Below are 24,056 nucleotides of genomic sequence, written 5' to 3' on the forward strand. Positions count from 1 at the left end.
ACCAATGTTGCCTGGGCGATCAAGATTAAGCGGGCCTTGTCTCTTTGCAGTTTGAGAAGGACCTTGTGGACCAGTGGGAATGGAGGAAAGGCCTATAGCAGATGGTCTTTCCACGGCATCAGGAAGGCGTCCGATAGGGAGCCCGGGGAGCACCCCTGGAGAGAGCAGAACACCTGGCACTTCCGATTTTTGCAAGAGGCGAAAAGGTCTATGTGGGGAAACCCCCACTTCCGGAAAACAGAATGGATAACGTCCGGGCGAATTGACCACTCGTGAGCCAGGAAGGACCTGCTGAGGCGATCTGCAAGGTGTTTTGGACTCCCAGGAGAAACGACGCCACCAGGTCAATCGAGTGGGCTCTACAGAATTCCCACAGGCGAATGGCTTCCTGACAGAGGGGGGACAATCGTGCTCCCCCTTGCTTGTTGATGTAAAACCTGGCCGTTGTGTTGTCTGTCAAGACTGCGACACAATGGCCCTGAAGGTGTTCGCAGAACACGTGACACGCCAGGCGTACTGCTCTCAGTTCCCGTATGTTGATGTGCAGGGTTATCTCTTGTGTGGACCAAAGGCCCCGTGTGCGAAGGTCTGCAAGGTGAGCACCCCAGCCCAGAGATGATGCATCCGTGGTTAGGACTAGGGAGGGCTGTGGGGCATGAAATGGCATCCTCCCACATACGAAGTTGGGGTTCAGCCACCAAGCCAGGGAGGTTAAGACTTCCGTCGGTACCGTGAGTACTGTGTCTAGATTGTCTCGGCCTGGACGGTAGACTGATGAGAGCCAGGCCTGAAGTGGACGGAGGCGCAGTCTGGCATGTCTGGTCACAAAGGTGCAAGGCGCCATGTGTCCCAGTAGACCGAGGCATGTGCGTGCTGTCAAGGTCGGGACGCTTCGAAGGTCATGGATAATGCTCGCCATGGACTGGAAGAGGGCATGCGGTAGGCACGCCTGGACGAGATTTGAATCCAGGACTGCTCCGATGAAGTCTATTCTTTGGGTTGGCTGCAAAGTGGACTTTTCGACACTGAGCAGCAGGCCCAGCTGTCTGAACAAGTTCACGGTGAACTGAACATGGGATTGCACCTGGAGCTCGGATCGACCCCGAATAAGCCAGTCGTCGAGGTACAGAAACACTTGGATCCAATGTCAACGGAGCAAGGCAGCTAAGACAGCCATACACTTCAAAAACACTCTTGGTGCTGTGGATAGGCCGAAGGGGAGGACAGTAAACTGGAAGTGTCATTGACTGACCACAAAGCAAAGGAAGCACCTGTGCGGCGGGTAGATCACTATGTGGAAGTATGCCCCCCCCGTGTCGAGGGCAGCGTACCAATCTTCAGGATCCAGGGAATGGCTAATGGTCCCCAGGGAAACCAGGCGGAACTTCAACTTTACCATAAATTTATTGAGTCCGTGCAAGTCCAGAATGGGCCGTAGCCTCCCCCCGTCCCCATCTGCCTTGGGAATTAGGAAGTAGCAGGAGTAAAACCCCCTGCCCCTCAGATCCCTTGGAACCTCCTCCATAGCTCCAATAGTTAGGAGCGTCTGCACCTCCTGTAGAAGGAGTTGCTCGTGAGAGGAATCCCTGAAGAGGGACGGGGAGGGAGGGTAGGAAGGGCGGAACAAAGCAAATTGAAGTTGATATCCACTTTCCACCATGAGTAGGACCCAGCAGTCTGACGTTACGCGGGACCACGCAGGGAGGAAACAGGAGAGGCGGTTGGTGAAAGGTGGGGAAGGATCCTGTAAGGAGACTGGTGCTTCGCCCTCGGGTGCACCTTCAAAAGTTTTGTTTGGGCCCCGCCAATGGTTTGGAGGGGCCCTGGTTCTGGCCTGTCTGAGGACCAGATTGCCTCCTCCTACCACCGCGGCCGTGTCTTCTAGAAAAGTCCTGTCTCGGCTGGTGGTTAGGGTAGGTGCACTGCGGTTGGGGTCGGAAGGGCCTACGTTGCGTCAGCGGGGTATGCATGCCCAATGAGCGCATGATGGCCCGGTTATCCTTCAAACTCTGGAGTCTGGAGTCAGTTTTGTCTGAAAATAAGCCCTGGCCATCAAAGGGCAGGTCCTGAATTGTTTGTTGCAGCTCCGGTAGAAGACCGGACACTTGCAGCCACGAGATAAGGCGCATAGCTACGCTCAAGGCTAGAGTCCTAGCCACCGAGTCTGCCGCATCTATCGAAGCCTGGAAGGATGTCCTGGCTACTTTCTTGTCCTCCTCTAGCAAGGCCTCGAACTCCTCCCTGGACTCCTAAGGAACCAGCTCTTTGAACTTCCCCATCGAGTTCCAGGTATTATAATTATAATGTCTCAAGAGGGCCTGCTGGTTAGCCACTCTGAGTTGTAGGCCACCAGTTGAATAGATCTTGCGCCCGAATAAATCCAGGTGTCTAGCGTCCTTGGATTTAGGAGCGTGAGCTTGTTGACTGTGTCTTTCCCTCTCATTAATGGACTGTACAATGAGGGAGCACAGTTGGGGGTGAATGTACAAGTACTCATAGTTTTTGGAGGGGACCAAGTACTTCCTCTCCACCCCCTTGGCAGTGGGAGGAATAAACACCAGAGACTGCCAGATTGTATTGGCATTAGCCTGGATGGTCTGGATGAACGGCAAGGCTATACGTGTGGGGGCATCGGCAGAGAAAACGTCCACCACCAGATCCTCGACCTCCACCACCTCGAGGTTCATGTTTTGTGCCATCCTATGAAGCAAGTCTTGGAGCGCATGGAGGGCTATAGGTGGTGGACCAGAGGAGTACGTGCCCGCCACTGCCTCGTCAGGGGAGGACGAGGAGGATACGCCTGGGACTAATGGGTCCTGGGGCAGGAGGGGGGGGGTCTCCGGCTGCCCTAGGTCCTCCATGCTAGGGGCATGGGCCTGAGCGGAGGGTAGGGCCATCGCCTTCGAGCCCCCCCCCCCCGGGGGGGTGGGGAGGGGCGACTGACAGTGGCCTCCGGGACCCGAGGTTCTGAGTGGGCAGAACGAGAAGCTCCCGATGGGACACCTTGGGCCTGATGGTATGCCCAAGGGGTCCAAAAGGACCATTGTGCGGGTCCCTGCTCCTCGTTGTGCCATTGGCTAGTGCTGTCCGTGTCTTGGTCATGGACGTGGTAGCCACACTCCGCTTGGGACGACCTCGAGTTGGGGCGGGAAGGCCAAGGTGGAGCCAATCGCTCATGCTGGGTTGCACTGTTATGCATTGTTGGCCCGCGTCACGGGAACGGAGATCGGTGCCACGGTCTCGAGCGGTACCATGATCTGGACCAGGACCGACGGTCGTATCAGTGCTGGGAGGTAGATCTGGACCTCGATGAAGATCTACGGGCGGAGCGGCACTGGGATCGGTACTGGGAGCTGGACCAGTACCGACCGTATCGGGAAGGAGATCTTCTTGAGGCGGAGCGGTGCCGCAAGTACGACTGGCGCTGAGATGGTGATCAGTGCCAGGACTGCGAGTGGTGCCATGGAGGAGACCAGCGCCTGGATCGGGACCGTGTCGGTCCTGGCTCAGTGAGTGCAATCAGGTCGCAAGCAGTGGAGAAAGTCTCTAGGGTGGAAGGCAGGCCGAGCTCGAACCACGGTGCGCACCGGGGAGCTTATGTGCACTGGACTCAACGGCGCTTACATCGCTGGAATCGACGGTGCCGGAGATGGACCCTTTGCGGGGCGGTCCGGCAAGGGACGCTGCTCCAAGAGAGGCAAAGGCGGTGCCGGCAACTGTACAGGAGCAGCAGGTTGCTTGTGCTGCTTCCTGGCTCCCGGAGACAGCGAGCGGTGCCACACTGATAATGGTGCCGGAGACGTCCGGTGCCGGGAGTCTTTGTTGATGTCAGGTCGATCCGGTGCCGGAGGTACGCTTCGGACCGACGGCGCCGGGTCTCTGCACGGGGCAGAGGGCGTCGGGCTAAGTGCCGCTTCCATGAGGAGCTGCTTCAAACAAAAGTCCCGCTCCTTTTTTGTCCAAGGCTTGAATGCCTTACAAATGCGGCACTTATCTGATTGATGGGATTCCCCCAGGTACTTCAGACAGGAGTCGTGGGGGGTCTCCCGTAGGCATCAGCTTGAGGCAGGCCAAGCAGGGTTTGAAGCCCAGGGACCTAGGCATGGGCCCGGTACTGGAAAGGAGGGAAGGGGAGAAACCCCTTACCTCCAATTACTATATACACTAACTACAAAAACTACTATTAACTACGACTAGAAACTACTAACAACTACACTATAACAACTATCTACAGCTATAAATGAGCAAAGAGCTAGGGAAGTGGAGATCAGCTATGCCGCGCTCCACAGTTCCAATGACCATCACGGGTGGTAAGATATATAGGCAGGGGCATATATCCAGCGCCATTGGGCGCCACTCCAGGAGGCGCCTCAGCCGACCCACCAAGTGTTGCTAGGGTAAAAATCTTCCGACAATCGTGCACGCAGCGTGCGCACACCTAATTGGAACTGATATGAGCAAGCACTTGAAGAACTACAGACTCATGCTCAATCCTGTTTTTAAACATGGGCACTTTGCATTTTACATGACCACAAAAATTGGAGAGGTGCTTAGAATATAACGCGACCCGATATAACATGGGTTCGCATACAACATGGTAAAGCTCTGACATGCTGCTCTGAGCAGCGTGTTAAAGGTGCCGGGCTGAGGCCGAGGGGTTGGATAAGGGGCAGAGGGTCTCAGGTGCGGTCAGAGGCTCCCCCCCCCACAGGGTCTAGGAGGCAGGAGCTGTGTGGGGGCAATTTTAGGGGTCCCACAGTCCCAGAGTCCAGGAGCAGCCTGCTCTGCTTCCCTCGCTCGCCTCCCCCCCACCCCCCACCTATCCCTCCCCCTCCCCAAGGCTGGGGCTTGGGCTGGGGCAAGGAAAGCGGAGCAGGCTGGGGATGGGGACAGGGAATGGATCACTTGATGATTACCTGTTCTGTTCATTCCCTCTGGGGCCCCTGGCATTGGCCACTGTCAGAAGACAGGATACTGGGCTAGACAGACCTTTGGTCTGACCCAGTAGGGCCATTCTTATGTTCTTAAACCAATCTCCAAGTAACGTAGCAACAGTTAAACACAAATAAATTAGCAGTATAAGAAACGAGAGGAGGAATATATATTCGACAACTCAGGTTTTCTCCTTACCTTTTTCAGTATGTTCTGGTTCTTGTTGATTACTACTGCTAGAGCTGACGCTGGCATCAAAGCCTGTTGGAGAAATATTTCCTTCAGACTGAAGGTCCTGCAGCTCCCCCACAACACTATCCACTTCAATTGTGCTATCAGTTTCACTCTTGATGCTTCGTATCTCTTCTTGATTTGGTGCCAATGTCTCTGAGACTGTTACACTGGACTGATGTCTACTAGAATCTGTTACAGTGACAGATGAAGGTGATTCAGGGGTTGTAGGAGGAGTATTTAGCACTGAATTACTCCCACTGCTTGGAAATTCAACTTTCTTGTCACTCATTTCCGTTGGTTTCTCCTCAACAGGTTTAACATCTATGCTGGCTAGTAAAGGCTTTTCTAGTTCAGAGCTGGGCAAAGAAACCTCTTCTGCAAGAGTCTGCAGCTGCTCCTCTACTGCAGGATCCTCAGAAGCATGTGGGGGTGAGGCTGCAGCCTCTGTGTCAGAGTCTGAAAAAAGTTCTTTCAATGTTTTCTTGGGCCACTGTCCCTGAATACTGGACCATACATCTTTTCTATCCTTAGCTCTGGTATTCTGAGGTCTTTCATCAGAGTTGTTTAGAAGCTTTATTCTTTTTTCCGCCACTTCAGAAAACCCTGAGTAGAAACCACTTGTCCTTAAAGACTTCCTTTTCTCCTCTATCCCATTGTATTTCTTAGTTGGCATTATTTTTAGTTTAGATTTGTCCTCCTCATCTTCATCTGAGGAGCTGTTACTACTATGTTCTAAGCTATGGGAGTCTTTGCTCTTGGACTTTTCCTCCTTTTTATTAGGTGACCCAGTCTTTACACATTCCTCTGTGATGCAATACCTTCGCTTACCACGTTTTACCTGTGGCTTTGTTGTTTTATCTACTACCTCCTTTTTGACCTCCTTTCTCTTCTTTGTAGCTTCATCCTCTCCTTCATAGTCCGTATCATCAGATAATTCTTCCAGCTCTTTCCGCAATCTTTCTGGTGATTTGGATACTGATTTAGGTGGTGCTACATCTGCAAGGGCTTTCCCCTCTTCTTGGGGAGATGAGCTGCTCTGCTCTTCTTTTGGACAGAATTCACTTTTGTCCTGGCTCACAGTCTCATCTGGAGATTCCTCCTTGCCATCATTATGTACATTCTGAGCACTTTGGTCATCTTCCTGGTCACTATCCTCAGCAGAACTTTCTGAAGCTATTAAAAAAAAATCTGTTACAAGTAATACTGAAAAAACAACTAGAAGATAGCAATACACACTAAAGCTAGTACTATTAAAATCTTTTGTTTTCATGTACCCAGTAGGAAAAAAAACCAGATTATTTTCAAAAACTTCATTTTATTAGGAAGTATAATAGCTAGATGAGCAGCAATGCTTGTCAGTTTGCAAATCCCATATAATAAAACATCTCCAGAGAACTCCTCTAAGATATTTGCATACCCCTAACTAAGATTTGAGTGCTCTGGAGGGTAGGGAGCGGCCCAGGGGAGCTGCTGCTGCTGCGGAGAGGGCAGTGGCCCATGGCCAGGGGCGGCTCTAGCTTTTTTGCTGCCCCAAGCACGGCAGGCAGGCAGCCTTCAGCGGCTTGCCTGCGGGAGGTCCCCAGTCCCGCGGCTTCAGCATACCCGCTGCCAAATTGCTGCCGAATCCGTGGGACCGGCGGACCTCCGGCAGGCAAGCCGCCAAAGGGAGCCTGACTGCTGCCCTCGCAGGGAACGGCAGGGCGTCCCCCCCCACCCCCCTCCAGCTTGCTGCTCCAAGCATGCGCTTGGAGCGTTGGTGCCTGGAGCCGCTGCTGCCCATGGCCCCTGCTGGTGCTGGGAGGAGGGCACAGCCGAGGGGGCTCTGCATGCTGCCCCTGCCCTGAGTGACCAGGAACAGCAGCCAATGGGAGCTGCGGGGGCATCACCTGTGGACACAGGCAGCACGTGGGACCACCTGGCCGCACCTCTGCCTGGGAGCCGGACAGCCCCCTTCCCCTCCCAAGATAAGTGCTGCCCAGAGCCCTCTCCCACTCCTGCACCTCAACCCCCTGCCTCTACCCTGAGTCCCCTCCCAAACCCAAACTCCTGCTGCTGCTGGGGAGGAGGGACATGGTTGCCTGAGACTTCCCCAGCAGCAGCTGGTGTGGCTGGCCTGGGGGCCACCTGAGCCGCTCATGTGGCCCCTGGGCCCGCTGCTCCAGAACTCCCAGAAAGTCATGGAATCCGTGACCTCCATGACAAACTCGCAGCCTTATTTATAGTTTGCTTCAATTGCTCTGTACTGTCACTTTTAAATACTGGTAAAATGATTATATACTGAATTAGAAAGTCTATGTACAATACCTTGTAGCCCATTAAGGATAGAAGTAATTTCTATGGATTTAACTGGAGCTTGTTCAGAGTTTTTGGCTTCAGTGCTGTCAAGTTTGGACTCAGTCTCTGGTGATGTGCTCGTGTGAAAGGGTGGTTTTGACAAGCGTCGCAATTTACAATTTTTAGGAGAATACTTCTCATCCTTCTCTTTGTCAGTTTTATTCTAGGTTAAGGAAAAAACCATTTTAAAAACTCTTCTAATGCTAACATATAATTTAAGGTGAATTACAATTAGCAATGCAGACAGTGATTTTGAACACAAAACCTAAGAATAAGTTTTTCTTTGTTCCTTTACAAGGATATGCAAGTACTGTATTTTGTCTTATGCACAAGTATTAACACCAAAAATGTGAATTCCTTAACACTTATATCTGATGAGGAATATTCTCAGCATTTAAGGGCTAAACTGTTCTTCCACTATGCTAGACCCTGCAGTAAGGGATATTGCAGAGAGAAGGCATGACTGTTGTGACAGCCTGGATTGAATGGCACACTCTTGTGCTGTGCTAATGCGGAAGGAGGAGAGGCAATAGGCAAGTCTGGCTCTATCAGAGGCACTGGATTCTAGTAGTCCTTGTGTTCAGAGTGCAGGGATGGCCATGGAGCCTGTTGGTCGGGGGAAAAATGTTGTTCACACCCTTCTGCCCTGCACAAGGAAATGACCAGGATCTGGCCCAAAATATCTGTGGGTTTTTTTTAAATCTACCACAGTGGCAAGAAGTTAAAAGTAAGATACAAGCCACATTTATGTAGATTCGACACAGGTTTGTGCTTGAAAGCCAGCAGGGTAGCTAGCAAATTTTATTTCCCAGCGCTGTGCTGCCATCGCTGATGAGGGAATGGCTCTGTTTCCTGTTGGTGCACCAGACGAATTGGGGGTGTGGGAGGAAGAAGAGGAGGAAAAAGCTATTTTTCAAAAGGGAAGGACAAAAATCATGCTTTAAGAAGTGTATGCTTCTAGGAGGCTAACAGAAACTAATTTTAAATTTATCATGAATTTCCAAGTCCATTTAAAGGCTATAATTATAAAATCAGTCTACATGAAAGTAAATTGAGCAGCAAAATGATCTAATAGAAAAAAATCTACCTTTATTTTCTTCCGATGCTTTATTTTTGGCACATTTTTATCAGCTGGTCTCACTATCTTGTCTGCTTTTATCCATTCATCATATCTAAATGTGAAAGCAAGCATTTAAAAATATATATAAACAGAATTTTAAGCAAACATTCAAAATTTCATAAAACACATTCTACAGGGAAAGAAAAAGTAGTAAAACATGTAATGGAAACCATATGCAGACAGACTCTGTACTTAAGAGTGAAAAGTAATGAATATATTTCTACCATATCTTCTAGTTCAAAAAAGAACTAGATAAGTTCATGGAGGATGGGTCCATCAATGACTGTTAGCCAGGATGGGCAGGGATGGTATCCCTAGCCTCTGTTTGCCAGAAACTGTGAATGGGTGACAGAGAACGGAACACTTGATGATTACCTGTTCTGTTAATTCCCTCTGGGGCTCCTGGCATTAGTCACTGTTGGAAGACAGGATACTGGGCTAGATGGACCTTTGGTCTGACCCAGTATGGCTGTTCTTAGATTCTTATGTACTGTAAAGTATTGCAAAATCTCAAATCTTTACTTTCTTAGCATATAGGGCAAAATTCTCCTCTCATATTGGGATGGTAGTATTCAAAATTAATATTCTGCTCTCCTTTTGTGCATATAATGTACATCAAATAATAATGGGATATCCATGCCCACAGGAAAAGCAGAATACTTGAGTCATATATTGCTGTACAGATATATAAGGTAAATTTTCCCAATATAGTGTATCATCTTACTAATTAAAAACAAATTCTTATAGTAATATAAAACCTGATTGCTTGGTAAAAAGAAAAGAAAAACTCCTAGTAGCTGATTCTGTGAAGGAAACAGAATCCTATATAAAGCTCCCTTTGAGATCTAGAAGGATTTTTGCATTAGGAACTTTTTATTTGATGTCAGAAGGTACTAGCAGTTAAATGCTCTATAAATAGTACTAACATATGTACATCAACTGCCTCATGTGTCCCACCTCCTGAAACTGTACATGTGAAGTACAGAATCCAAGACTGAACATATATATTCTCATTAAGAACATTCATGATAGAAATGTACTCAGACTAGAAAATTAACAACAATTAAAAAAAAACCCACTATGTAAAGTTAAGAATAAAAAAAATGAGTTTATTATGAACACAATATCTTGGCCTGCCTACACTGTGAATTCAAAAAGTGTCTGAATAAGAAATGTGTTAATTAAAAACAAATAACTGTGTGTGTGTATAAATGGAGTTCATTTGGTAGTCATGAAAATGTGTATGCAGTATAATGAAAATACAGTATGCAACTAGCACAACAGTACAGAGCTAGATCTCATGCTAGGCTTTCTGACACAGATCTGACATTACACCTCTATTTTGACCTGTAGAGCATCTGCTATTACAGTCCCAGGCCACATCTTAGCAACCACTGACAAATGTGCCTAACTCTGGTAACTTTTGTGATACTGACCAATGTAGGGATTGAAGAGGACACCAAAGACCAAATCAAGATTTGAACAGAGGAGTCCAGAAGATAAATTTAGTGCTTTACCCATTCACATCCCCCACACTCATAAAATAAAGAATGACATCCAGAAACATAATAAAGATATGAAAGGAGAGAGGTAAGATGTGCTTTCATATTGGAACACAAATATGTTCAATATTGTTTTTCTATAGAGTATCATATGGACTTTTCTCTTTATTAAATGCTGACAAATTTTCATAGTCTTTTTCCCTAGAAAATCTTAACGTACTGAGAGTGACCACACTATCAGAGACATGGTTTTGATTAAATTAATTTTAATGACCAGGTTAGACATAGATAGAGAGATCCAGATTTCTTTCTTTCTCTAGATCCTTAGGTGACAGGTAAACCTGCCAATAGCAAATTCATAACTGCAGTGGTTTAAAGTAAGGTTTCTTTAGATCAAGCTCATGTTAACATGATAGAATCACACCAAATAGAATTCTGAATGGACCATGCACTCCAAAGCTAAGGGATTTTTTAGATCTAATTTTATGAAAGAAAGCAGCACTAGGATTGAACATGTTCACAGAGAAAATTGAGTACTCTGCAAATTTCATTTCAATTTTGATTACATCACTATACCACTTGTAGCCTTATTCACCGATTCTACAACTACCAAAACAAAAATAATCTTCCACATAAAGAAACTAACTTTAAACACTGCATGCGTCTCCAGTGACTTAAAACACTCAATGTTAGGTTAGACTTAGATTGATATTCAAAGGTTAGTATGTCATCACTGGCAGATGAATGACACTGGAATGCTGCCATACCAGTTTGTGTAATTTAAATTAAATATTCTGGTAGGAAATATCTATAGCTACATTAGACTGAGATGTTCAAAACGTCTCCTAGAGGATTTGGTCATATAGTTCTCAATTTTAAATTCCCAAAGTGGCTTTTCAGTGGAAAATGCCACTGTGTGCATTATCTATACCAACACACACATTTCAAATTTAAGAATCATAAACCTTTAAAGCACTGAGAGGATATGGTCCTTAGGGACAAGTACAAAAGGACATTCAGGAATTTATAGATTTTTCAGGGTCTTATATTTTGCCCTATAGAGTTGCAACATTTTTAAAGTCACACAACTGTACCATCTCTACTTCATAAATGGGACTTCAAATGATTTGCTCTCTCAAGAAAAGAAGAACAAGAGTTGAGAATGTGAAAAGAAGTTCTCAGTTCCAGGTTAAAAGAAACATGCACTTTTAATAAGAGAAAAACCTGAGTTATTATGCTGCAAGTGGAATTCTCCAAGTGGACCATCATTTTCAGTGTTCCATGGTATTTAGAGATTTATGTGTACAGCACATAATTCCCCACAGACACTAGCATTAGAAAATATTCAAGTTATTAACATGAATTGTTGTCTATTGACCCACTTTATTCACATGTCTGTATAATGCAGCCCCTCCCCTCACTTGGCATGTGATCAGAGAATAGTAGGCATTTGAAAATAGATAGATGCATCCAAAGGAGAATACCAGTTATTGGTAAATAAAACCTACTTATTCCAGTTTGGGATTCTGTCCACAAAATATCATCCTTTGGAGAACTGTGAAGTAGTGACTTCTCAGGGAGGGATGGCGATGGTGAGGAGTGGAGTAAGGTCAGTGTTAGTCTTGCAGTTCTACAAAATCTAACAACTCGCATGTAGGGAGTTAGAAAAAAAAATACCTCAGAAGCCACCAGGGCTCTGATTGAATGAATGGATCCTAAATACTTACCAGAATGGGCAACTGACTGTATATGGTACAAGTATTTGTATGAATACGAAAGAATAGCACAGGCATGTAGGAATAAAGTTAGAAAGACTAAGGCACAAAATTAGTTACACCCAACAAATGACATAAAAGGCAATAAGAAAATAAATATAAATATAAATAAATAAAGAAGAGGTACTATAAATACATTAGGAGCAAGAGAAAGATCAGGAGGAAAGGAGAGCTATTTATGGATGACATCAAGAGGGCTGAGGTGTTTAATGCCTATTTTGCTTCAGTCTTCACTAAAAAGGTAAAAGATAACGTAATTAATATTAACAACATGGGGGAAGGAACACAATCCAAAATAGGGAAAGAACAAGTTAAAGAATATTTAGATAAGTTGGATGTATTCAAGTTGTCAGGGCCTAGCTGAAGCAATCTCAGAACCGTTAGCGATTATCTTTGAGAACTCATGAAGGATGAGTGACGTCACAGAGGACTGGAGAAGGGTAAACATAGTACCTATCTTTTAAAAGGGGAACAAAAAGAACTTGGGGAACTACAGACCAGTCAGCCTAATTTTGATACCCAGAAAGATACTGGAACGAATTAACAATCAATTTGTAATCACCTAAAGGAAAAGAGGGTGGTCAGCTAGCCTACATGGATTTGCCAAGAACAAATCATGCCAAACCAAACTAACTTCCATCTTTGACAGGATGATTGGCCTAGTGGACATAATATATCTTGATATTATTAAGGCATTTGACACGACACAGACACGTGACACATGACATTCTCGTAAGTGAACTAGGGAAATGTGATCTAGACAAAACTACTATAAGGTGGGTGCAAACTGGTTGAAAGACTGGACTCAAAGAGAAGTTATCAATGGTTCATGGTCACACTGGGAGGATGTTTATAGGGGGTCCTGCAGAGGTATGTCCTGAGTCTGGGACTATTTAGTATTTTCATTAATGACTTGGATAATATAGTGGAGAATATGCTTATAAAATTTATAGATGACACCAAGCAGGGAGGGGTTGCAAGCACTTTGGGGGCCAGGATTAGAATTCAAAATGACCTTGACAAATTGGAGAATTGCTCTGAAACCAACAAGATGAAAGTCAATAAAGAGAAGTGCAAAGTACTACACTTAGGAAGGAACAATCAAATGTACAAAAAAAAATGGGGAATAACTGTCTAGCCAGGCGGGGGACTGCTGCAAAGGATCTAGAGGTTATAGTGGATCACAAATTGATGAGTCAACAATGTAATGCAGTTGTGAACAAGGCTAATATTCTAAGATGTATTAACAGGAGTACTGTATGTAAGACACGTGAGGTAACTGTTCCTCTCTCCTCGGCACAAGCGAGGCCTCAGCTGCAGCACTGTGCCAATTTCAAGTGCCACACTTTAAGAAAACTGGAGGGAGTCTAGAGGGGAGCAAGAAAACGATAAAAGGTTTAGAAAACCTGAGCTATGAGGAAAGATTTAAAAAACTGGGCATGTTTAGTTTGAGAAAAGCTTGGGGGGGGGGGAGTATATAACAAATATGTTAAGGGCTGTTACAAAGAGGGCAGTAATCAACTGTTTTCTGTGTCCACTGCAGGTAGGACAAGAAGCAATAGTCTTAATCTGCAGCAAGGGAAGTTTAGATTAGATATTAGGAATAGCTCTCTAACTACAAGGGTAGTTACGTTCTGGAAAAAGCTTCCAAGGAAGATTGTGGAATCCCCATTACTGGAGGTTTTAAAAACCAGGTTACACAAACACCCATCAGGGATGGTCTAGGTATTCTTGGTCCTGACTCAGCGCAAGGGGCTGGACTTGACCTCTTGAGGTCCCTTCCTGCCCTACATTTCTATGATTCTATTTGCAGTCTACTGTCTGAAATCATGTCAGTCGGAGACAGGTTCTCTTTTGGCTCTATGCCCAAAAGGAAGGAAAGGTATCTTTATGAAATGACTCATTAAAAACAGAAAGGTATAAGGGCAAAAAAAGTAAAATTAATGTGAAATACTTTAGGGAGAAATCTATGACAAGGAAGAAGAGTCCATTCATTTTTATCAAAATTAACACTGGAGGATTAAACCAGAAGGGATTGAAGCTTCTTTATCTTTCTGGTTAAAATGATTGCCTTCAGAAAGCTTGTTCTGAATGAAAAGAAGGAAAGAAAAATGAACACTCACTCATAGAAAATGATAAAGAATGCATATTCCTCTGGCGGATCCTTGCTGGTCCTGTGGTACTCATCCACACTGAGTATGCCATTAAGATGGACCACAGGTTACAGGACCAAATCCTTAGCTCAGTGGTTCCCAAACTGGGGTTCGTGAACTGTTAGAGGGGGTTCTTGGGAAAAAAAATCCCTAATGGCAGACAGAGCTTTCCCTAAGAACCCTGGGCCAGCAGCCCGGAGCCCCTGGACTTCCAAGAGCTAAGCTGATCAAAGCAAGCATATCTATCACACTGAGGAGATTTAAACTTCAAGACTCCTTATAAGAAATGGAAAGGAAGGTAGATATTTTTTGCTGTTTTTAATATTAAATATGAAGCTTGTATTGTTTTTAAAATTATTATGAAGAACAAGTTTAAGCTTTGTTGTAACGTGCGTTGTTTGCCTGGACTGCTCAAGACCTGAATGCTTGTGCAGGAGGAACTCTTGGAGTTGGCTTTTTAAATACCTTCCTGCTGTTTCACATCTGATACTCCTTGATGAAACATAGGAGCCTTGTCTTATAACAGGCTTATTCAAAGTGATACAAGCTATGAAAGTGAGATCTTGGAAGAATGTTGCCGTTTTGATAATGTACCATATATACTTGTTCATAAGCCAAATTTTGTTAGTAAAAAAGGGAAGCACCAGAGAAGGGAGTCACCTTATGTGCGGGTATAGAGAGGGAGAGGTGGGACACAGCCCCTCCCCTCAACAGAGGGAGCAAGGAGAGGCAGCACAGCCAGCAAAGCCAGAAGGGAAGAGGCGGTGCCAGAGTCTCTCCGCTTCTGGCCATGCTGCTCTCCCCCCAGCCTCCGAAGCAGTTGCAGCTCCAGGGCTGGCAGGCTGCAGCCCTGGGGCTGGCAGGCTGCAGCTGCGCCACCTGGCCTGGCCTGCAGAGCAGACTGTGGCTGCGCTGCCCTGCCCGGCCCACTGGAGCAGGCTGCGGCCATGCTGCCCAGCCCGGCCCACCAGAGCAGGCTGCGGCTGCACTGCCCAGCCTGCCAGAGCAGCTCCAGCCAGGCCAGAGACATCCTCCCCTGGCCCTCCCCAGATAAGGTGGGAAGGGATGGGGAGTGTGTGGAGGTCCCAGGCTAGAGGTGGGGTCATGTGGGGAGTGGTCACAGGGGTTACTCCCCTGACCCCCCCAGCTTCTCCCCCCCCCAAAAATGTCCCCACCAGTTGCTGTCCTGGAACGTCAGGGTAAGCAGCTGGTGCACCGGGACACTTTGTTTACTTAGGTTTACCTCCGTGCCTGCGGACGCTCGAGGTAAACAAACCATCTCGGCCCGCCAGCGCCTTATCCTGATGGCCTGGGAGCCAAAGTTTGCTGACCCCTAAATTATAGGGTCAGCTTATAAACAGGTTATTAAAATTTTCCATTTTTACATATCCATCTTGGGGGGGGGGTCGGCTTATAAACAAACCGGCTTATGATTGAATATATACAGTAATAAAAATACTGAAATGATAAATCATTAGTTGTAATACGCATGTCATAAAAACAAATTTTATATTTCTAAGATCACTGCTTTTATAATTTATATTCAGGTAAAGGAGAAAATCCCTGGAAATACTCATTTTTAGGAGGGGGTTCACGAGACTTAACATTTTAGTGAAAGGGGTTCACAGGTTGTTAAAGTTTGGGAACCACTGCCTTAACTGAATAAAGTCTATTTAGTCCAGGATGCTGTCTCCAACAACAGCCAGTACCAGGTGCTTTAGAGAAAGAAACTTCACAGTAGGTAGATATGTAAGCTGGTCGCCAAGAAAGTTTCCTCTTAATTCCTGAGAGCAAGAGGGTTGCTTATGCCCTGAAGTTTAAGGGTTTATATCTCTTTGAAAGCTTTTTTTAAAAAATATTTACTATAACAACACAGAGTATGCTATTATATAGAAGTCTAATCCGTTTTAAAATCCTGCTAAGCTCTTGGCCTCAATGACATATTGTGGCAATGAGTTCCGCAACCTATCTGTAAAAGTATCTCTTTTTGTTAAGATTAACACTAAAGGTGAGGGAGCTGAAAATTTCTGTATCTCTCTTGAATGATTTAATAAGTAACAATAAGGTGAACTTCTGGATTTTGTCCTTTGAGATGGCTCTCTCTGCTTGCAAGGCTCTCAAAAGACAGGCTAGGGTCTGACAAGGCAGCATCAGTGGAAGATATTTTCTTTTCACCTTCCTAATAAAAGCCCCGAAAGCATGGACAAAACTAACTCCCTGACCATCATCAATGCCTCTTCTTATTTCTTCAAAACGCAGAGAAAAAAATTAAGTGGTTTTGCACATTTAGCAACCCTTTTTCCATTTAAGACTTTTCTCTTTGCTCTTGAATTCTGCACACTATCGAACAACCAGCTACATTTTGAGAAGAATGTATTTATTGACAAAGTGTGCCGATATCCGGTGCACTTATGTGTTCAAGCCACAAAAAACATACCCAATGCTGGTTATTAGTTATTATTATTATTATTATTAATAATTATTGATATTACCATAATGCTAGCCCATCGCACTACGCCTACATGCCAAGCTGAAATACATGGTACTCCTACTCACAGCTCTTCTTGAGCCATATGCCCCTCCTGCCAGTCAGTCACATGTACATAGGATTTCTCTTTGCACCCCAAGAAAGGGCTCTGTGTGTGAGAGCTGGCCTTCTGCTCTGGTGATGGCGTAGAGAAATGTCAGTGAGGCCTCCACACAAATACAGAGCCCTCTGCTGGGATGGTGTGTCCCCTCCACAGTGCTCCATGGTGCAAAGGGTTGGGAAGGTGGCACTTCTAGGGCACCCTACTTCTAAAAGGAGTGATTATTCTGTGAGACTTCCATAGCAGCAAGAGCAGCAGCTGGGCTCCCCTTCCACTCTAGCAGCACTGGTGGCAGTACTGGAGCAGTCTCTGCAGACTTAGGAAGACATAATTGCATTGGTTTACACTCAGTTTGTGTTTGGAAGATTATCTTCACAACCGTAAGGATTAGAATTTTTTTTTTTTAATGAAAGCTAAAATTCTGCAGAAGCTAATGGCACTCACCCAACAGAGTCCTACTCCAGGTAGGGAAGTGGATTTTTCAAACCCTGGATGAGTCCATATAAAACGAATAAAATGAAACACTCCTCAATATCAGTTTAGTCAATGCCAATGACTGTCAGGCATGTGGAGTTTTACTTAGAGAGCAACCCTCATATTGAGAGTGCTTTAAAGCTGGTTTCCAGATGGCCTGGACCATTAGGTAAAGCCTTTTATATTACTTAACCAGGTTCTGATGGTCTCAAGTGATGCCCTCAGGCAAGCTTCACTCTGAATATTCCTAACTTTTCTCAATTCCATACACTATTCAGGGGTCCTCAAACCTGGGGTACCTCAAGCCTCTTTTGCTTCAACATCTAACTGTGAAGCACAAAAAACTTAAAACAGTCAATTAAATCAGTAACTAGTATTTCCCCCAACCAAATTTCCAAAAGAAAAAGGGAAATGGTGTAATTTCAGAATAGCTGTAACGTCCAAGAATGATGCATTTTGGGGTGTCCAAGCATCTGGCACCCAGCCTGTTAGAGTTTAAATGACCTACAAAGATTGTTAATTTAGAATTTGTGCTAAATATGCTCCTCTGCGCCATGCTATTTGGGGCATTCTGCACATATTGCAGGGTTAATTCATATTTCAAAACCCTCTGTAATTCACCTTTCAATGTATTTTATTTTATCTGCATAGTGCTGTCAGCTGAAAACTGCAAATACCACAATTGGAGGGACTTGTACTGCACATTCCAAGGAAGTTTTAGATCCATAGAAATTGTGCAAAATTCAGCAAGTGACCCTTCAAACCACAAAGGGGATCCCCAACACTTCTATAAAGGTATTATAGTCAGATACTTAGAACTATATATCAGCAATTCCAGAATGCAAAAATCTTGCAGGAAATGTCTTTTGCAACTGAGAATTTTTCATCAGACGAACATGGTAGCAGGACTGCAATTTTATGATTGAGAACATTTCATTCCCATTGATTCCACTAGGTTAGTTCCATCTCCCCTTTCAATCTTCAAACTGAATACAGAATAATCTTCTTCCCTAGGACTGTTACTTCCCAAAAGATACAATCCCCCAGGCTTCAGGAGAATGGTTAAATATATTAGTCCCCACCTCAAACAGATGTAATCAGAATCTAGTTCTAAGCATTAAAAACTAGTACGGTTTTGAGTCTGTTGGGATTAGCTTTAGCTACCTGGTCTAACACCAATGTCATCACTAGTGTAAAGTAAACCAAAGTTTCCTATTCAGGGGCAAAAAGGATATTAAGATTGTTCTCTATCTCGAGCTTTCTGGTTAATATTAAAAAATATGGGGTATGTAAACAATTTTCTTTCTAATAAGAGAGAACATGCATCTAGTACTAGTACCAGTACCATTACCTCTTTCTTCTACTAAAGAGAATCTGATTCCTGTTCTAAGAGACACAACTTAGATTCCCTGATCCGCAGTACCCACTTCCTTCATCCATACAAGTACACCTCACCTCGATATAACGCTGTCCTCGGGAGACAAAAAATCTTACCGCGTTATACGTGAAACCATGTTATATCGAACTTAATTTGATCCGCCAGAGTGCACAGTCCCACCCCCCCGGAGCGCTGCTCTACCGCGTTATATCCGAATTCGTGTTATATCGGGTCACATTATAGTGAGGTAGAGGTGTAGTAATGATGATCTCCTTCCCCACAAGATAAAGTGCAGCTAGAAAAGTACTCAGTTTCAAGGCTTCCCTAATTAATACAAGAAAGTTGACAATGTCCTACTGTGCTTAGTATCACTAAATGGTTCTTCAAAAAGGTGTAGTGAAGCATAAATATTTTGAATATCTGAACAGTTAATATTACTTTCATCCCCGATATACTGATATAAGGCATGGACTGAAGGAGGGATAATATCCTCTTGGAATAAGAACTTCTAAGTAAATGCCATCAGTGTTGAAGAATTCTTGATTAGACTGTTTTTGGTTAGAGGAATACGTAGTATGTGATATAGTGTTTAGAATGGAGGAAAAAACAATTTTAAACTTAAAGAAAAAAGAACAGAGATAAGATGACCATGGATTCTAAACCAGCTGAGACAATTATTACATGAATTAAGGTTTTTAAATCACTTGTTCTACTTAAAAATTGAGTAAAAACCAAGACTTAACAGAAAAAGAATATGCATGCACATGTACACACACACACACACGTAGCTAAGATGAACCTTCCTGGAGCAATAGAATACCAAGAAACACCAAGGAAAAACAACTATTTTTCAAGTCTGGAGTTGACTCAAAGACAGTTTTCAAGCTGAATATGTGACAGACTACATATCTTGACACCACAAAAATTCCAAGATGTTACCTTAAGTGGAGGCATGTCACAGTTGTGACAAATGCTGTTTGTAGACATGGAGTGCAGTAGACTCACCTGTCCTGATAGTGATTGACTGTCTAATCCAACATTTCCCGCTATCTCCTTTGAATTAAACTAACTAGCCTGTGTGATGGTCTTTTTACATTCCAGTAGCTAAATGGCAATTTTATGGGATTAGGAAAATTTCTGAAGGCCCAAAACGATTAAACACTTTTTGGTGAAATATATTCTCTCTCAACCCTCCAAAAAGACTGTCCTTGATCAGCCGCATTTTAGAAAGGAACATACATGCAGTTTAGCTGGCAGAAAAGATCAAACAGCAGCAAGTGAAGACTTCAACATGTTGAAAATAACTGTTGTACCTTGGTGGAGGTGGGGGGTCAATGCTTAACTGAAGGTGCCCTTAATATCTAATACATCCTAGCTATAGGAAGGATCCCTTTGATATCAATCTATGCATTTGTTTAAAATTCAGAGTTCACAGCGCACAACACACAATCTTGACTTCTCCTTTAACAATGAAGCTGCTGAGGTCTGCAAGAGGAAGGCTGGATTCAACTTCTGATTTTTTCCAGATTTAAAAAGTAGTGCAGCTTGAGTAAACCCCTCCGACTCTTTCACCCAGTAGCATGTTTGATAACATTTACTTTGAAGAGATAGAGAATTTATTCGTAAAGCTCTTCCTAAGATGCTCCTTTGAATTAAAAAACAATGAAGACATCTCAAAAGGACTTTTAAAATGCAAATCCCTTTTGAAGTATATGCAGCAACTGTCAAAGGCCCAGGGTGCAAATTTCATCAGTCTGGATACTAAGGCAAGTCCTTCGTGGCAATGACTGAAATACTAGCAGTGTTCCAAATCCTATCTAAATCCCAAACTGGACTCTGCTTCCCGCAGTATATTGACATTTAAGGAATGGATCCTATAGCCTTGTTTCTCTAACATGCCTACTTGATATTTCCTGAAGACTCTTTTTTATGTAAAAGAAAAGTAGGCCATTCCTGTACGGTGTACAAGCTACAAATACTGCAAAAGACTGAAGTCAGAGGCCTCAATAATGAACGGTAATTCCCCAGATCAGTAGTGGCTTGGGTGATGCATTCAGTGAAATCAGATGCAAATGGTGGAATCAACGGAAGGAGAAAAGTTGCCTGCTTTTACAATTGTGACCCTTGCCAGTTGATCTGGCCAGCACTGTATAAGGTCCAAAGAAACCTCTGTTCTGTCCTCTTGGCCAGAGGTACTAAAGTAATGCAAGTCCAGATGGTAGGTGAAGATGATAAAAGGTTCATAAGGGTTTTCATGAAAGAAGTTAGATTTGCCTCAAACTTCTTGCTTCTAAAGCCCTGCTAATCTCATACTGAGTAAAACAAAGTTTAAAAAGACAGCAGCCTGAGAACAGTTAGCAGAAAAGGATATGTTGAAATGGCAAAAAAGCAGAAGACTAGGTAATTGGCTTAAAAGACTTCAAGAAGCTTTAAGGTTTTTTGCCTTTTTCAAAGTATCTTGTCTCTTATTCCCACTAAAGTTTCTACTACAGGATTTACTTAAAAAAAATGTTCAGCCTCAACTGTTTTTCAATTATACTATATTAAGAACAAACTCCAGGTATGGTACCAATACAATAAGAATGGCATAACAAGCAACCAGGCTAAGAAGAATCTTGTTCAGAAGATTGGGGCAACTGGAAAAAATAGGTCTGAACAAGTGAAGTGTAATTATTTACTGCCATTTACTGATGTGCAATTAAGAATCCTGGGTGCACAGAGTGACTGATATGTCTAACCTGAAGCTGAAAGTGAAATATGGTTTCTCCAATATGGATGTCCAGCAAAAAATACATTCTTTTTCCAAATGAAAACTGGCCTCCTATCTCTTTTTACTGGTAAATGCCAGCAAACTGCTTTTGTACTCTGTGCTGCACTTTGAGGAGTGCATATACAGATTTAGTCAAGTGTATGATTACTCAAATGTGGTATGCAGTAAAACTGGCTGAACAGAGCCACAGAAGAAATTTATCAAAGAACTGGGCTAACTGCCATTTCCTTTGTTGTCTGGAGGTGTTTAAAAGAAAACTGAGACAGGAGTGAGGTTTTCCTTGGACAAGTCACCTTAAGAAGATTTTTCCTAAGCTGTAAGTCACAAAGTACTGCATTTATATATGTTAAAAATTTAAATAATTTAATACAGTACAATGACCTTCATAGAATACCAGTACTGAAAATTAAGAGTACGGAATTCAATATGCAGTTAGTTTTTAAAATACACAAGTGTATTTTAGAAGTATTTTACGGAAGTAATCACTAGCTAAAACTTAAGTTACCTCACATTCCATCCACAGTAGTGCACCAAGTAAAGGACTTCTCCACCTTCGACATCAGAATCTTTAATACTAGCTTCGTACATTTTTTGATTTTTCCCTCGTCCATACCGCACTTGGACTTTCATGCCTGGTGGATAGCATTCAAACTCTTCTTCCTCATTGTTGTCATTGTTGTCTTCCTCCTCCTCCTCCTCCTCTTCCTCCTCCTCCTCCTCCTCCTCTGCTTCTTCTTCATCTTCATCTTCCTCCTTATTCGTGTCATCTCTTGAAAGGTTTAAAAAATTGTAGAGTTAATAAAAGATACTTCATAAGCTTTTCAGTTCCAAACCACATATACTGATAAATATTGCGGATGCATTAGAGACTGGAAACAGCAGGCTCCATATATGTGAAATTGCCTCAGTGTTATATAAGTATTATCAACTAAAAAGAATAGAGCAAAGCACACATAGAATATAATGACACTAAGATGCTTTTACAGCAATGGAAGATTAAAAAATGATGGTTTAGAGAAAAAAAATCCATCAACATCTGAGAGAAGTGAAGTTGTACTGTATGGTATAAAAACTGTTTAATGTTCTTAGCTTTTATTATTCAATTCTCAAATCCTTCATGTAGTCCCATAGCTAAAATACCTATGTTTCCACCTCAAACCCATTCTTCTCAATATAGAGAAAACATTCCTAAGTTTCATTTTTCAAGATACAAGTTTTACAAGTGGTAACTTTATAAGACTGGCTACCATATAAATCTATGCTCTGCTACATCCATTGCCTCACAATGGCCATGTAAATGGGTCAATTCTCTTTTGAAAGGATTGCCATTAAAGCAAGTTTTGTGCAACAGATCCTAAATATCAGGATTTGAAAAAATATCCAATATATGAACTTGTTATTCTTTGCCAAAGGTTTTCAAAAATAAAATAGCCAAGCATACACACACACACACACACGTTGAGACCCAAAAATTTCACATGAAGTCTCTATAATTTCAGGTGTGATTTTAGAAACATAGGGCCAGATTTTCAGAGGTACTGAGCACAGATAAATCCTGTTGATTTAAATCAGTGACAGCTATAGGGTGTTCAGCACCTCTGAAAATCTGGTGCTAAGTTTCTAGAGATGGGGCTCTTAACCTCTAAACATTCTCTAAGGCACATTCTTACTGGATTTTGGGACTGTCCTTATTCCTCCATATACAACCTATAATCCATGCCACCTATGGAGTTCTTAAAAATCATAGGTTCCTATCAGTTAAAACCTGAAAACCAGAACAAATGTTCTTGCACTGTTTAAAAACTGTATATGAAGAGATACAGCTATCAGCCTTTGAGTCAATTTCTGTTTTTAATATACAGTACAAATAAGAAAGTCTATATTAATATTGATATGAGTCTATTTTTCCATACGACTGTACAGGCAAAAATATTCATTTAACACAGCCACTTTCTCTCTTGAAAGGGATCAAACAACATTTTACTGTTTTCTACCAAAGGCATTTGACTGATAGCAAATCACAATTCTTTAATTAGCTGTCATGTGATTTCTAAATAGTGGACCAAATTCATCCCTAGCACAACTGCACTGATTTCAATGGACTTGCACTAGGAATAGATATGGCCCATTGCATGCATACATGCATATGCCATCAGAAAAAAATTAAAACTCCCAGAGTGTTGATGTACTATATTATCAGTTAACCCAAAATATATCTATTAAATTCAATACACACCAAGGATAGAGAGGACTCTACTAAACAGACACTTCCATCCTTAAAAGTCTACAGAGTTTTGTATTAATGAATATCATATTAATTATACAACATACTTCAAATAGTCTATTTTGCTAAAGTAATTAAAACCACCAAAGTTATTAAACTGAAATATCAATTATCAGTTACTTTACAACTCTTTTCCTCTCCAATCTCTCCCATATAGTCAAATACTTGACCCAAAAATTAACCAGAAAACACCCACTAAATTCCCAGAGACTAGGATTTGGCCCATAGGCTGGAGAATTTCTTGACAATCATGACCTAGGCCTGTCTGGTATTTAGCTTTCAATAAAGTGCTCTCCAAGTACTCCAGTCCTGCTGTAATTTACAACTCCTAGCAAATTGCTGCTCATGGTTACTGTAATTTTAAGGATTTACAAGAAAAAAGTTATGGAAACAAAAGTATCAGACAGGGGTTGCTGCAGAAGCAAGACATGCCTGAGAGTTTTCAGTGCCATGGAGATTTTCTGGCAATTTTAATGAAATAAACTTTATTGGAGCGAAATTTTTCAAAACCT

General features: G+C 43.2%; 1 protein-coding gene across 3 annotated transcripts in view; it reads right to left on the reverse strand.

Annotated features, from left to right (window-relative positions):
• The window catches only part of ARID4B (AT-rich interaction domain 4B), a 172,213-nt gene that overhangs the window by 15,964 nt on the left and 132,193 nt on the right, over positions 1-24,056 (reverse strand). For 2 of the 3 annotated variants that reach the window (XM_045010205.1, XM_045010206.1), the window contains exons 17-20: positions 21,766-22,029; positions 8,588-8,672; positions 7,471-7,663; positions 5,131-6,339 (exon numbers count right to left, since the gene is read on the reverse strand). In XM_045010205.1, coding sequence (XP_044866140.1) covers positions 5,131-6,339; positions 7,471-7,663; positions 8,588-8,672; positions 21,766-22,029 — 1,751 coding nt within the window. The remainder of the gene's footprint in view (positions 1-5,130; positions 6,340-7,470; positions 7,664-8,587; positions 8,673-21,765; positions 22,030-24,056) is intronic. The other variant, XM_045010207.1, reaches the window with a different exon arrangement.

This window comes from Mauremys mutica, chromosome 3, assembly GCF_020497125.1.
Source record: "Mauremys mutica isolate MM-2020 ecotype Southern chromosome 3, ASM2049712v1, whole genome shotgun sequence".
In the NCBI taxonomy this organism is placed as follows: domain Eukaryota; kingdom Metazoa; phylum Chordata; order Testudines; family Geoemydidae; genus Mauremys; species Mauremys mutica.